The sequence below is a fragment of the Kryptolebias marmoratus genome, linkage group LG9, assembly GCF_001649575.2.
Source record: "Kryptolebias marmoratus isolate JLee-2015 linkage group LG9, ASM164957v2, whole genome shotgun sequence".
Taxonomy (NCBI): Eukaryota; Metazoa; Chordata; class Actinopteri; order Cyprinodontiformes; family Rivulidae; genus Kryptolebias; species Kryptolebias marmoratus.
The window spans coordinates 21971382-21986909 of NC_051438.1; the positions used below are offsets into that span (position 1 = coordinate 21971382).

The window sequence follows — 15528 nt, forward strand, 5'->3', positions numbered from 1 at the left end:
CTACTACTACTAATAGTAATAATAATGCAAATTTCAGTCATATTTTCATTATGGAAACATTTATATTTAGTCTCAGGCGTACTTTAATGTATATTTAAGTTTTATTAACACAGTTTATCAAGATGTAGTCAAGCAATTATTTACAACTGATTGTAATATAAAGGCACATGCTTTCAAATTCAATCTAAGGTGGTTATTGCATTTTTTTTTTTTTATTGTTTGTCAATTATGTGAACCAAAGTGCAGATACTGCCCACAGAATGTTTAATAAATGAGTTAAAACGATGCAGGAAAGAAAACGGATAATATATTTGTAAGAAGGCTATAAATGAAACTGACATAAACATAACCAGAAAATGATTGTTCGGATTATTTGTAAACAACGCACATTTGCGTGAATAACCTAAATGCGCTCTGGCAGAAAGCTGGCCGGTGTTATGCCGAAAAACGCATGTCCTGTCGTGTGTCTCGATAAAGGTGTCAAAACCGTTTTTATTTAAATTAATCTGCCAAAAACATCCCACCTTTTTAAGATGTTCGTGGGTGAGAAACATGATAACATTACGAATATTTTAGAAAGTTGCCTCGTTGGTCATATTTCTGTCCGTTTCCTCAGCGATAGGCGAGAGCTTAGAGCGACGCGCGCTCTCGCGACAGGGCACGCGTTCCTCGGCATAACACCGGCGCAAAGGATTCTGGGTCAGTGCGGTGATAGACGCCATGATTTTCCTGTAGCAGGGACCAGAAAATGGACGCTTCCTATTGGATAAATGTGTATCAGTAGCGCTACGTTTTTACAAGTCTCCGGGAGTCCCGTTTAAAATGTAAAAAACTGGCATGTCGGCCTCTTTATAGTCCGCGATGAGTCCGATAACTTTATAAAAACAACCCGCTGCTGTTGGAGCGGTTGCTGGGTTAGCTTGGTGGCTAATGCTAGCAGCAGCTTATAGTGGGTTGTCAATGGTAGCTGGCTAGCAGACGCTAGCAGGATATTAGTCGGTGGATCGTAACGATAATAAACTATCTCCTGCTCGGTTGAATGACAGAAGTATAAGCAGGACTAAAGGCTACACCTTAAGGTAATAACACCGTAAAATTAACTAATCAGACATGTGCCATTAAATGTAAACATCCGGCTTGCTAAACGTGTTTACATGTCATAGATGGACCGACTGCGTCACTCTGCCAAAGTCTGATGTTGGCTCAAATTAGACTGTTTTTGCTGCTTTTTAACACACTACCTTTGTGAAATCCATTCATCAGTATCACGTTTTTGGCTAATATGTATTTCAGCCTGCCTATTCTTGCAAGTGGTGCCACTAAAGACAGCATGGACATTTATTCATTAAATATTCTCAGATGCTTTGATATCTTACCCTTTTTTCCTTCTAATACTATCCCATATCTTTGTCTCTAAAAACAGGGATGGCCTGGGTTTGATGTGATCGGTGCAGGTGATGGCAGAAGGGATCGACTCTGGCGAAATGCCCTCTTTTGACCCAAGTCCTGGTTCTGAAGCAAAAAAGAGACCTTCATCTTCTGATGGCCGTGAGTTGTGTTGTGTTTGTGGTTTAAATTCTTGGTTTTATTGTTATGTATCATGAAATGTTTCTTATTGATTTTTATAATATACCCAGACTTTCTAAATAGCACACACATACAACTGAAGGGCCAGACGCATCTCTCAGGTCTTTGTTACTGTTGTTTTTTGTTTGTTTGTTTGTTTGTTTTTTGTCTTATTTTTGAAGAACACACATGTTGGATGGTGTTATTCTGCTGTCAATAATTTTGTGGTCATGGTCATGTGCAAAGACTGGACTGAAAACTAGTAGGAAAAAAAATTCCCCTCAGGGAACAATTTCTCAAAATAAATTGAAAGATATTACAACAAAAATATAGAAAGAAAAGTAATGAAGGTTGGCTCAAGACTTTTGCACAGTATTGTGTATTATACTAGGCCCTTAAGTGTCTTGTCTTGAAATGAATCCTGCTAAATCTTACTCCGCGTAAAGCCAGTTTTTAATATTTTGGAGAATGTTTATAGCTATACTTTCAAACATTTGGAGGGTGCAATTTTTTGCAGTCTTCTAAAAAAATATATATTAGGCATATTTTTTTAGCAAAACATTTTAAGCAGACATTATTGTCCTGATACAACCATGAGCCAACTGATTTTGACGAGATTGTTTGTTTTCTAACACAAAGTCTTGTTATTGCAGGAGACGAGCCCATGAGGAAAATGCCTATCACAAAATTTGGTTCCAGACCTCGCTTTGAACCCGTGCACTTTGTCAGTGGTGGAAGCAGCGGAGGGACTGGCACTGATGAGAAGGAGAACGATAAGGAGCGCAGGAGGAGTGAGTCGTATGGGACGAGACAGCGGGACTCTCAGCACTCCTCCTCCTACAGCAGCAGCAGAGCGCATGGCTTCTCTTCCCTCAGGCCTGCTTTTGATCGTGTGCCATCTCACTCAAGTGACTTTTGGGGTTCCCACAGGGACAGGGATAGAGACAGAGAGATTTCCTCAGGTGGCACTAGTGGACTAGGTTACGGAAGTCGGGGGCTTTCTTTAAATTTCATGACAAAAACACAGCATGACTACACAGCCAAGTACGAAGCCCACACCTCTTCTCACAGTTTGGACTCTTATAGCAAACCCAACAGATACAATGGGTATGGGGGAGCGAGCAGACCTGGAACCTGGGATTCAGGACGTCAGGGTATAGGCTTCGGTCATCAGGACAGACCGTCACTGAGCGGGCCTTTTAGCAGAGTCTATAACAGCCCAGGGAGGAGCAGTCCTAATGTGTCTCATTCTGGATCTTTGCAGCCTCTTCCAATATCTCAACCCACATTAGCTGAAAAGCAAAGGCTGATTGTTAATGTTGGTAATGCACTGGCTGCTGCCTTCAGGGACCCTGTTTTAATAACTGGGAGTGACTCACCAAACTATAATTTTATGCTGAGCCGCAGCATCCAGGCTTGCAAAACCAACCCTGAGTACATTTATGTCAACCTGAAGGATATTCCTCAGGCTGACCTGCCAAAGAACAGAAAAGTACCGACGGATGGTTATGCCTGTGAGCTGAGATGTCAGGGTGTGTATCTGGCTACGGGATACTCCGGCAGTAAAAATGGAGCGAGGGACCGGGCTTCTGAGCAGGCTGTAAAACTTTTCCTAAAACCAGTTGAGGTTCGTGTTGTGCAGCGTAAATACAGACACTTAATGGTCAACGACATGGTTGTGTGCCAGATGCACAGCCCGACACCAGCATTTCTACCCGCACTCCGGAACCCAGAAGATAAACCAGCGCCCAGCTCTAAGGGTCAGTATGAGCCTGACAGACATAAACACTGGACAGAGTTTGTGGTTATGGACAACGCTCATGACGCCATCTGCATTTTGAACAACTCTAATGCTTTCAATCGCATGAAGATCGACTACAAGTTTGAACAGCTACCCAACAACTTGTGGCTGTGCAGAGTTTTCCTGCAGGATGAGCTGGTGGCGCAGGCGACGGGATCGAAAAAGAGCTCAAAGCACGCAGCGGCCGAAGAAGCGGTGAGAAAACTTCGCATGAACCAAGCACACAGAGAACAGCAGCAGCAACAGTCGCAGTACTTCAGAGGAAATAACCAGTTTGATTCTAGCGAAGGTTTTGGGCCACAGGGTAACAGAAAGAAACAGCTGAGTGAGCTGGTGATTTTGGAGAACTCTGACAACGCAATCTGCATCATCAACGACACCGCTCAGTTTAATAAAGTGACTGCTGATTACAAGTTCTCAGTTCTGCCTGATCATCGCTGGAAGTGCGAAGTTTACCTTGAAGGACAATACGTTGCTGCAGGAATCGGGCCAAAGAAAATAGTGAAGCACATTGCAGCAAACGAAGCTTTAGCCACTTTGAGACAGACCCAGGCTGTAGTCAAATCCAACCTGAGGAAGGAGGGACACACAGACACTATATCCCGTTCCCAGATTCTGGCTCGCTCGGGTGAGGAGGCCATGAAGCAGGAGATCAAGGAGGACAACATCGGGAACCAGCTGCTCCGCAAGATGGGCTGGAAAGGCGGAGGTCTGGGCCGAGACGGGGAAGGCATCGCAGAACCAATCAGAGTGAAGGAGCAGTTTTCCAGAGAAGGTTTGGGCATGGACATGGACAAGACGGGAAACCAGCTCAGCAAGCGTGACATCGAGGACATCATTCGCAACTACGCCAGTTCAGACCGAACGGACGACCTTCGATTCTCCAACGAACTCACCAACGACGAACGCAAGCAGATTCACCAGATTTCCCAGAAATATGGCCTCCGAAGCAAGTCGTACGGACAGGGCCGGCAGCGGTTCCTTGTCGTCAGTCGGAAAGTACAGAAAGACCAGCTGATTGGCCAGCTTTTACAGGAAGGACAGGTGGGACGATACGAGCTTGTCAAACCTCAGGCCTCTCATTAAAATGCATGGAAAACATAAGCAAATTTCCATCAAGTTGGACTTTTAAACATATCACGAGTGTATCTGCTCTCTGTCATAGTGTGACCAATTTCTAACACACAGAGGTTAACTAATGGTTTTTGCATTTCTTTACAATGAACACTTCTGCTCCAGCAGGAGACTGTAGGATGTAATTTGTTTCGTCATCAGAGCTTGTAGTCGATGCTTCGTGGGATTACGTCCCGATTTCTATTTGTTACTTTAATAAAAAAAAAAATTGTTAAAAAAAAAAAGAATGTTTAGATTATGAACATGGCAGAATATGCAGCTTTTTTTTTTTTGCTTTATCAAAAACACTGACAGTTGACTCATTAAAGACAAGGATCAGAGCGGCATTAACATCTAACAGTAGGTAGGAGCTCTCACTGTAGTGACGTATCCGTATTCAGCAATACTTCCATCATTTGCTTTTCCAACAATTTGGAGATTTTTCTGCCAACTGTATCAGTGATCAGAAAGTCTTCTCTTTACAAACTGTGGTCTTTGTTAAATGTGAGATGTTTGTGTGAGTCCAGTTAGCCTGTCTGTTTGTTTTCACAACTGTAAGTACTGAATAAAGTCAAACTGATAATCACTAACGGACTGAACGTCATTCAGGGTAATCTGTCTGCACCGGGATACAAATTTGCGCCGGAAAAGTGATGTAATATTTATTTTATTTACAAGAAAATGTACAGTTTGTTACATGGGTTACCAGTGCAAGGTTTTATAATCTGAAAAAGACAATTCTTTTGTGATGGTGTAATCTTTTCTTTTTTTAAGATTGTAAAATAGCATAAAAAATTTCTTCACACAACCTTTAACCCATTGAGACAACACCATTTAAAAATGGTAAAAGAGAAATCGATGTGTGTTGCAGATCTAAATGGGTTAAATGTTTCTGCGTCGAGCAGAGACGTACGTTTAACAATTTTATAACATGGCTGTAAAAGAAAACGTTGAGTGAAAAAAAAAAAAAAGACCCCCAAAAGGCATCTGTTGATTAGTTAAGAGAAAGGGATATTCATGCCAGGTAAGACTTTAAGTTTACAGACTAAAAAGGAAAGGGGGTGTAAATTTATCGGAGCTACACTCATCAACAGCTTAGTTTTGTGAAAATGAACTGGCAGTATCTACACAGCAAACCACACAGTCAACCACCAACCAGTATACTTCATGTATGAATTAAACAGAGCTGTTCCAACTATCATACTAAAAAAAAAAAAAGTTGGGGTATATAGCAAGTAACCCAGATATAACAAGGTACATTAACTTTGAACAAACAACCGCTCTTGTCCAATAATAGCGTTCTGCAGGCCTGAATGCCAAAGCACTACAGGTCACACACTTAGCAACACTTAGAGGACAAATATAATGAAAGGTTTTAAAGGATGTGTCGTATCTGTGTCTTCTTGATCGGTGGGTTTCTTGATTCCGGGCTGGACACTGTTCATACTCCCAACAAAACAACAAAAAAGCCAAAAACAAAGGTCAACAGTCACGCCAACTCTGTTCAACAATAGCGGAAACCCTCTTTTCATACTCCCGTTTGTTTTCCTGGTAGAGCTGGGCTGCCTGGCTGTTGGCTGGACTGTTGGGGTTTGGCTCATCCAGTAAAGACTTTAAATATACAATCAGAAGCATCAGTGGGTTAGGTTTCTCATCACGTTTTATGACATGGCACAGTCTCTAAGCGTTAAACAGTGATGTACACGTATGTAGATACGTAAAGAGTCATTTACATTTACTAATGTTTTACACTGGAACAAAATGAATTTATTCGTGCGAATGAATAATAAATTACCTGTATTGAAGTTAAGATTGAAGAGACATCATAGGTCGGACTCCAACGATTCTGAAGTATATCTAAGCATATGCTACCATCTGCATACACTGCAAAAGAGCATTTAGAGCATGAGGCCTTGTGACGTTCTCCCAGGATTAAAGAAAATAAACATCTGTTAAAACATCTGTAATTCAAGTAGTTACTACACACCATTAGGATGAAACATTTTGGAGACAAATCGCACTGTTGGAGGTTTATTTGGATACTCTTCCGTGAATTCTATGGTAAGTTTGAAGGTTCCTGAAATGAAAGAAATCTCATGTTATGAAATGAAACGCAGGAGTTAAAATCAGTTCATTACAGTAATTAAACTAGAAAAGGTGTCAGAGGTCTTTTTTAACCCAGTTGGTAACTACAAACGGAAGCTAACTCTTGTAGAGAAACACATGCAATGGTTGATAAATGTTTTTAAGTATTTTCCCAAACACCAAAATCTTCAATGACAATTTTTAATTATTCCTTTATATTAGCAAAGTGACAAGATAATTTAACTGGAAAGTAACTCACCATCTTCAAAAGGTGTTCCCTCTGGTCTAAAAAACAAAAACAAGTTATAAATCATCTTGTAAATATTCTTAAAAATACTGAACTCAAAAGTCTGCTCTTCAGCAGGGGTTCAAGTTAAGTTTATAAAACCTGAGTTGAACAACAACACGACAGATTAAACATTTAAATTAAACAGATCAAAACGAAAACACTGAACACACCCCATAATTATGTAACTAAAAAGCCACTAACAGCAATAATAAATCAAAGTAATCACTTCATATACGTCATCATTTTCTCATATCATTGTGGAGGAATTTTAGTGACCTCTGCTTTAAAAATTTGTCTAATTTATTTAAACATTAGCTGTCAAAATCATGGCATCACATCTGACTCCACAACTATTTTATTTACAAAGATGTTTGAAGTCGATTAAATGACCTCAAACATAAGAAACTGAGGTCTAAATAGTTTGAGCTTTAGGGTTTTGTGATTTTTCTGATTATTGCATAATCAGATATTGGGTTGAGCTTGCTGGGATCGACACTCCTGAGAAGTATACATAATTTTCTCCACACAATGCTTCTGCATTTTAGCTTAGTTTTGGTAAATAAATAATATCACTAGGATTTGTCATGTGTTGTTGCTCATCTGAGACTGTACTTAATTTTAAGACTTGTTAGGAACTGGAGGATAGTTGTATTGCATAAAACTATAATAAAAACAGGTACACATATGTCAACAGGGGATTTTAGTTAATAAAACTTACCCAAAAATGACAGCGTTCCAGACCATGATATTATTTTCTGATGGGGCTCCACTAACTCCAGCTGGAGGATCTTCTTGAAGTCTGATAGATGCAAGAAAAAATCATAACATAATGATTTCACACAAAGCATAACACATGCGTGCAATAGGTTTCCATAATAGTCCACTGGACAGCTAGCTCTAAATATTAACAAACCAAAGTAAAACTTATAATTCCCTTTAACCTAGCTCCATCCCAGGTAAGAAATGTCTCCATTTTCCAACAGCAAACAGTTCACCAACCAAATTAGAAATGGGCAATGCGAGATACAAGTGCAAATATGACCTAAATATTAGCATTTCCACTCAGAAATGATTGATTTAAAAGGGGTAATGCGGTACCACTGCAAACAAAGTGATAAGAAAAGCATGTTGCACCCTGCTAAAATTAAACAACACCTCCATCTACTGGGTCCTCAGTAAATAAGGGCACTGTTGGATTATTAGTTAAAGGTAAACCTCCTAATCGCGTTGTCAAAGAACAATGTAAAGCCAGGTTTTAATCACAGGCCAAACAAAATTAGGTCTTTGAATCTGTGACCGTATCAATGCTGCTCAACCGGGACATCATGCAGACTCAATGTGCTCTGTGTGTGCAGGTGTTCAGTGACCTCGTGGCAGATGGTTGCTGATCCTGAATCTTAAGTGATGATCTATGACGGCCTGGGGACAGGAGCTCACTTTATCACCGAGTACTCCTACAAACCTGCCCGAACCTTTTCATAGGGGCCATCTGGCCACAGACCTGAACTACATCTGTTACGTTTCCAGATATCACATATAAATCAAGCCATTGTTAGTTAAAAAACCCAAACGATATATGTCGTGGTTCTATAACTTATAAAACGACCAGTGATCCTAAGTTACACAACCAAAACGTTTTAACTTCCGACTTATTTGCCTACGCCGGGTAGAAGCGACATGTTGGGATTACTCAACCTATTAAAAACTTGTCAAAATCGGACGCAGGTATGCTCACAAAGATCAAAATCTCGGTTAAATTTAGACCCAATCAGCTACAACTTGTTAATCTGAAGAGTTATTTTGTGGTTCTGTGGTAGTTGGTATTGTCACTTAATCTAGAAGCTAACAAACTAGCTTCGGGATGTTAGCCGTAGCTAGCTCTGATGCTTTCCTTTAACTTACCGTTTAAAGTCTCTCATTAAACGTCGTCTTGCTGGAGTTGACATCTTTTTAACACAGGAAATGAAGCCTTTCTCTAACACTCGAACAGAAATAAGTATTTGTTTTTTACTGTTAAATGTTCTCAACTCCTAGCTGGCCAGCAAACGATCGCTACTAGTTTGACAAATACTTGGCTGCCGCTGTGTCTTCAGACGCTACCATTTACACCACAAAAAATGGGGGGAGTCGTCGACTACCTGTGCATTTGTTTGGGGCTCTAAAGCAACAACGACTCAAAACTTGAAGTATGATTAAAAGCGGTATCATCATGTATCAGTATAAATTGAATGATCTAGATTTAAATACTTTTGAATGTAGGTAGAGTATTTCTTATATTGCTTAATGTACCCCATCCTTCTACTTGAATTCTCCTACCTTAATTACGTCATATGTTTGCACCCACATTTCGTTTATTTGGTAAGCGGTACCGATTCGGCTTTCTTTTTAAAGCAATTCTCGTTATCTTCTTCACTTCCATTGGGATATTTGTCATGTTTTATACATTTCTGGTCCACGTGGCCAAAGCGCGTAACTGTTCTTACACAAAGTTTTTTCCGGTTCCAATCTTTACTACCACTGCAGCGCCACAAGATGGTGCCCAGGCCCCATATTTTTGAGTTCTTGAAAGAACAGAAGGGGCAGATCGGCATTTTATGTCTTACTATGAATGAGCAATCGGTGCTAATAAAAACATAATTATTATAGTAACACATCATACCAGCTTTGACGTGGTATTAAGTATTGTTGTGATCGGATATCATATCAGTCCCATATGGTCTAGCGGTTAGGATTCCTGGTTTTCACCCAGGCGGCCCGGGTTCGACTCCCGGTATGGGAACGCTTGTTTTGCGTTTTTATTTTTTCTTTGAATTGTCAACGTAAGCGAATTCTGTGATCTTTTCATAGCGGCGCGCCACCCTCGACCACAACTGCCTGTGATGTGCGATCTAAACATAACGCGGATACAATGTTTTTTTTTTGTTTTTTTTTTTTTTTCCCGGGAATACTTAGTAGACCCCGCCCGTCCAGGAATTACTGTCACATCTCACAAGAGGCTGAACGTTCCCGGAAGATGCCCATTACCGCTTGAATCTCACCAGTGAAAACGCTTATCTGAGTCAGGATAGTTTGGGCAAGCGAAACATGCTTACGCAAACAACATTTCTCGTCTGCAAATTTATCATTGCTTTAAAAAAATGCTGGAGCCAGCCTGTAAATGTACACCTGTGAGTGAGTAACTGTTTACTGAAATAATAATAATAATTACAACTTTCGGTTTGTTTAACGTTTGGATAATTGCGTAGGATTCGCAGCACGGTGCTTCCGATTAAACTCTTTAAAAAGAGAGGAACTTTTTAGTTCACCATGTTGTTCCCACGGTGCTGTGAAACCCGCCGCTGACTCTTCGACATCCACCGGGGTTGTGCGACCAAACTTCGGGGCCAATTATCGTTTCCCAGGAAAATGTGACAGCCGAGGAATTCCCCACGCGTCGGCAGCCTGTGTCGGAGAAAACTGCGACCTTGTGTCAGGAAAGCAACAGCAGCAAGAGGAGGGTAATCTGCCTGATCTCTGTGCGATGATGTAGCTTTTACAGCCTCCCAGCTCCAAAAAACCAAGGACCATTATTATGTGTTGTAACGTCGCCTGGTTTCACCAAAAAAGTATCAGGAAAGCCACAGAACAGGCTCCACTGATGCCACCTTCCACCAGGGTAAGTCCACCTTAAATGTCTCATAGTGGTTGTCTGTTTTTGTTGGAATAGTCCATTTTTTTTACCCCTTTCTGTAAGAATTGCATGTGAAATTTCAAACCATGTACCTGATCACCTGGAAAAGTAGAGCAGTCAAGTGAGTCAGACGCATTTGACTTAACACTTTAAAGTTTAATATGATTTTAAATATGACCACCCTACCTGAAAGCTATCCTTTCTGCTCTACATGACAGTCAGTCAGTGTCTCCCCCTTTGTGTCATTCAGCTGGCATGTGACTGTACACTGATATTATGAGCACAGAAAAAGAACTGTGCAGTTTATATAATAGTCACAAGAAGAATATCTGTTATTTTTATGGACTATTTTGTGAAAAATGTCATGTTGACCCATAGGTCAGCTGTTCCAGTCTTTTGTCTGGAAAATGCGCAAGTTTGTGTCTAAGTGTCTAAGAACTATACCCAAGTTTGTACATCTTGTACTTTTCCCAACAACAGCTGATATGACTCATGGTCTACACATCATCAATGTAAGGTCATCCTATTACTTTTGATATGTTTTTTCACATTTTCACTCTTACCTGACGTAGATTTGGCTTAAAATTACAAAAAAAAGGCTGTATTAGGATGACGCACGTTGTGCTGCTCATTCCATTAATCGGCCTCTGGCTGAAAATATCGACTAAAAAAATGGAAGAGAACTCGTGTGGGAGAGTCTTATAGATTTATTTGGCTCTTGCTGAGGACCAGTGTAAATGAATGTTTGATTTCTACATCTATAAGCCTGCAGTGATTTACAGGGTTGTAGTTTTAAGGCTGTTCGTCAACCCTAATCTGTGGGGAGTCTAAATGTTTGCCAGATGTTTACATTTTTGGGGCTGAGATGCTTGTATCCTGGGACGGACAAACACGGCCTCATTGGTCGGCCGCAGTTGCTCACTTCAGAACAGGCGGCAGTGACGCAGAGGGGAAGGGGAGAATTACAAGATGTTCGTTCGTCTGTCCCACTAGAGAGAGGACCAGCTAGACCCACCAACCCTAAACAGACCCTCCCATTCGTCTGAAGTCCTCCAGTGGTGGGAACACGGGCACAAGCTGGTGGATAATTGGAAACTTAAGTCCACGGAAAACAATTATCCAGAGCAAGACTTTCCAAATATACTCCAGCGTGGAGCCATGCTGTTTGTTTCAAACGTTTGCTTTTTGCTTTGTGAACATCTTGCAACTCTGCCTCCCACACATCAGCCTTCTTTTTTGCTTTTTGATAAATTTAAATGAGCAAAAACTGACGCGAGGCTTTTGCGTGCGTTGAGGCTGGAGCCGTTCCCGGTTCTTGTCCTGTGACCATCTTGTCATCGTCAGCAGTTTGAACAGCTGAGGGGTGTGATGATGATCAAGGACGGCAGTGAGGAGCTGCTGCGGTTCTCCCTGTCTGTGGTGAAGGGCTCCTCGGACATTAGATACCTCATCTTGCTGAAGATGTGCTCGCCTCCCTTAATGGGCCTCGATATTGATTTGACTTCACGAAAAGAAGAACTGGGCTTTTATCCTAGCAGAAAGTAGCACTCTAGTTTCACAAAAGCTTTCAGAGGAGCTTTGCAAGACACAGGGATTATTACAGCTGTTTCTTTTGCAAGTTGGCACGTGTGGTAATCTTTAAAAACAAGTCAGCTTTCCTGTTTATGCGCTCAGCGAAATAAATGTTTAGTTAAATGTGACTTTCCTGCTTAAATCCACTCAGTTTAAGTTTTGTTTTTCCTACTCTACAAGCTTAAAATATCTAAAGACTTCCATGTTCTGCTGCTATCTTTACATCATTTTCTGGGTAAATTAGTGTCATTTGGTACACTGGGAACAACCACAAGATGGCAATGTTCATATGCTTTGACTAAACAGTCATATGAGATGGCTGAAACCTCAAATGATTTGCAGAGAGGCAGGAACCGACTTGTGAAAAGAGAAATAAAACTCTTGAACTTCCCCTTTTTACACGCTTAAAAATACCCCCCCCTCGTTTGCTTGAATTTCTGTTAAGAGCTTGCAGGGGGAAGTATTGTTTGTTGAAGTTCCTTAATTGTGCGCCGCTGTTAAACCAACCCTGGCTTTTCACACCTGACTGTCCTCTCGTCAGACATGTTTGACTGCTAGGCAGCAGCAGCAGCAGCAAACCGCTGTGACTAAAGGTGACGTCAGAGGGAAAGGAGAGACAGGGGAAATTCCACCTGTAACCTCATTCTGCTCTCATGCTGCCCGGCTCTCGAGCATGTGACTTGGACGAGTCATCTCGCCTTAGCTGCTCCACGAATACCGTGTATCATCGTGATGCAATCCAAGCTATTTTTAGCGATTGACAGGAGGGTAAACTTGACTTAAGTTGGAGTTGTGACGTAAAAGAGACAACGTTTGGGTTGAAAAGTCAGGGAAACTTTCCTTTTCTTTGTGCCAAAAAAAGAAAGAGAGAATTTTTTTTTTAATTAGATGTTCACATTCCTGAAAATCTTGTACATTTGTACTGAACAAATAGTTGAGTGGTATTTTAGAGCTTACGGGAGAATAGTTGAGCATATTTAAGGCCTGCCGCCAAAGGCGAAGTGGAAAATATTTTTGAGTTTGTCACTTTGTGTTTGTATCGTTAGGAAAATGTGTCATGATTTAACGGACGGGTTTTACTGAAACGCTCAGAAAATATTTACTAGATGCACATCTACAACTGATTTAACTTTTGGAATCAATTCGATTCAAGATGGTCAGCACCACTAAGCAACCTTAGAAAACACAAAAATGGTCCAATCTCAGTCAGTTTTACATATATTCAGCTAAAACCTGGCGTGGTAGTAGCTGAGAGTCATCCCCAAGGCATACTCTGAGCACAAACTGATTGTTCAAAGTCATTTATGAAAATGTTGCCTTTTACTGAGGGAGGCAACCCTGTCTGTCAGCTGATTAACTTTTAGAGTCTTCCCGATTCAAGATGGCGGTCACAGCTAAGGAACTTTAGTAAACACATAAATGGCTCTAAGTCAAGTTTACAAATATTGAGCTAAAACTTGGTGTGGTAGTAGCTGAGAGTAATCATCAACACATACTTCAGTTGTTAACATCTCACAGAACAGCTCACAGTATTGCTTGAGATTGCCGTAACATTATCTAGAAGGTTTGACTAAAAGGCTAGAACTCATTTCTCATTATAAGATGATTTTAACTGGTTTGAACGGCAGTGGGTGATATGCATCACTTCAAGGAACACTAGGCCTTAAATTCACATCTATATCTAAATGTATAGAGAGGATCTATGATGCCAGATTTAATATATTCTCTTTACTCGTGTATAAACTTTAAAGTGGTTCAGGTAATTTACCTTTCAAAAAAAGTGGAGAGTTTGAAATAACCCACCTGTCATTTCATCTTCTGAAACAACCTGCTGTAGCTCCTGTGTCTTTAAGACCCGCCTCCTGAAAAGCCTGCCCTCCTCTGATTGGCCAGCTTCTGGAAGCCTTCAAGGCTTGTTTTTTGTAGGTGTTTGTTCCCGTTTTAGATGACTTTATGATGAAATCTGTCAGGATTTTCACTTTATTTATTTATTTGCACAAAAATGTATTTTGTCTCTTTTGTTTTACTCACTTTTAAAGTCTTTGGCCACCACATTGTTCTTAAAATAGTTTTGTTTTGTGCCATAAGACCAGGCTCTGTTTCTTTAAAAAAAAAATTTGCTATAAAACATGAACCTTACTTCCAGCAATTGGCAGCAGAACAAATCTGATTTGTATCTGAAAAGTTTGGAGGCTGAATTTACACCTCAGACTTCTAACTATATTTTTGTGGCTAACATTTGTCAGTTGTGCAGGGCTCTGTGACTGTAGAGGATTGCTTTCGTTAAGGAAAGTGTGATTGGTCTTCAGAAATGTTTACATGGGTAACTATTGCCTTTGTAACGTTTGCATTAACACCAGGATGCATGCTTTCCCAGCAGAGCATTGCACTGAACCGAGATCAGCACTGTTAGTTTTCCTGAATATGGCTATATTACAAGCAGTTGGTGTGTATATATATATATATATATATATTAGAAAATTAGGAAGCTACAGCTTGTTCCTCAAAAATACCTCATGTCATGCTAAAGACAGCAGCAAAAGGCTCCATTGCTACTGGATGGATGGACCATTTAGACTTCATGTACAACCAAGCTGTAGTGCATGACTTTATGTTGGATCGTGCAGCATGTTGACAGCATGAGAAGAGTTAACCACATTACCTCAGATATACTTATGATGCTTACTAAGGTCCGTGCAGTCCCACAGTGCACGGTGCTGTATCACTGATGTTTGTGTAATTACATCAAGGAGTGGCTTACAGTTTGTAATGTTCTAGCCTGCTGTTGTTCGACCACAGAAAGCAGTTCCTCACAAAAATAGAAATTGTCTTTGTCTGCAACTTTGGCACATAACTACATTTCAGCCTATAATTTCTCATGTCTGCTGCAGGTAATGAGGTTGTGTTTTAATTAAGGATCGTATGCGTCAGCTCAGCCAGCGTTTCTTGGACTTAAAAAGCAAGCATTATCCGAAGCTATCAAATCATTTCACCTCTTTTAACTTTCAGTTAAGTAACTCTTAACAACCAAAAACACGGCTGACAGAGCTCATAATGAATTCCATCTGCCATAGTCCTTTTGGGTTCAGTTTAGTTCTTTTGGGTTCATTTCAGAGTGACTGGCAGTTCTCAGGATTGCTGAATTATTTAACTGCATGCAGCCAGTGGGTATTATAATCAAGGCCCTGAGTCACGGCACAATATGCACCAAGGATCTTGTGGCATTTTATTAATAACGAGCCGGAGTTGAAGAGCTCCTGGGTTAAAATGTGCTTTTGATTGACACACTTGTGAAAACACGCTTGTTGCGCTGAAACAGTCGATGAAACACAGACGGTCTGTTCGAAAATGGAGTGATGGCTTAGCAGGCCAGCACGACAAACAACGTTGTGCGGTATCAAACGTAACAAAGTGTGTCTGATTGTTGGTAGC

General features: G+C 40.7%; 3 protein-coding genes and 1 non-coding gene across 5 annotated transcripts in view; 3 read left to right on the top strand and 1 right to left on the bottom strand.

Moving 5' to 3' along the window:
* The first annotated feature begins 687 nt into the window (after window positions 1-687).
* On the top strand, window positions 688-4756 carry nkrf (NFKB repressing factor). The gene is made up of 3 exons (XM_017408017.3): window positions 688-1079; window positions 1424-1548; window positions 2220-4756. The coding sequence occupies exons 2-3, from the start codon at window positions 1458-1460 to the stop codon at window positions 4451-4453; spliced, it is 2325 nt and encodes a 774-aa protein (XP_017263506.1). The 5' UTR covers window positions 688-1079; window positions 1424-1457; the 3' UTR covers window positions 4454-4756.
* Window positions 4757-5131: 375 nt separating this feature from the next.
* On the bottom strand, window positions 5132-10298 carry ube2a (ubiquitin-conjugating enzyme E2A (RAD6 homolog)). 2 transcript variants are annotated; one of them, XM_037977278.1, is made up of 6 exons: window positions 10160-10298; window positions 7573-7653; window positions 6825-6850; window positions 6468-6557; window positions 6276-6364; window positions 5132-6091 (listed from the first exon to the last, which is right to left on the bottom strand). In XM_037977278.1, the coding sequence occupies exons 2-6, from the start codon at window positions 7596-7598 to the stop codon at window positions 5963-5965; spliced, it is 360 nt and encodes a 119-aa protein (XP_037833206.1). In that variant the 5' UTR covers window positions 7599-7653; window positions 10160-10298; the 3' UTR covers window positions 5132-5962. The 2 variants fall into 2 exon arrangements, with proteins under 2 accessions (XP_037833206.1, XP_017263612.1); XM_017408123.3 differs by lacking the exon at window positions 10160-10298 and adding an exon at window positions 8757-8947.
* trnae-uuc lies at window positions 9562-9633 on the top strand. The gene has a single exon. It is a non-coding gene; the product is annotated as a tRNA-Glu (tRNA).
* A 78-nt stretch (window positions 10299-10376) lies between the features above and the next one.
* Window positions 10377-15528, top strand: part of elf1 (E74-like ETS transcription factor 1) — a 40120-nt gene continuing 34968 nt past the window's right edge. Inside the window, exon 1 of the mRNA XM_017408490.3 lies at window positions 10377-10509. The gene's annotated coding sequence lies outside the window, so the exon portion shown is untranslated. The remainder of the gene's footprint in view (window positions 10510-15528) is intronic.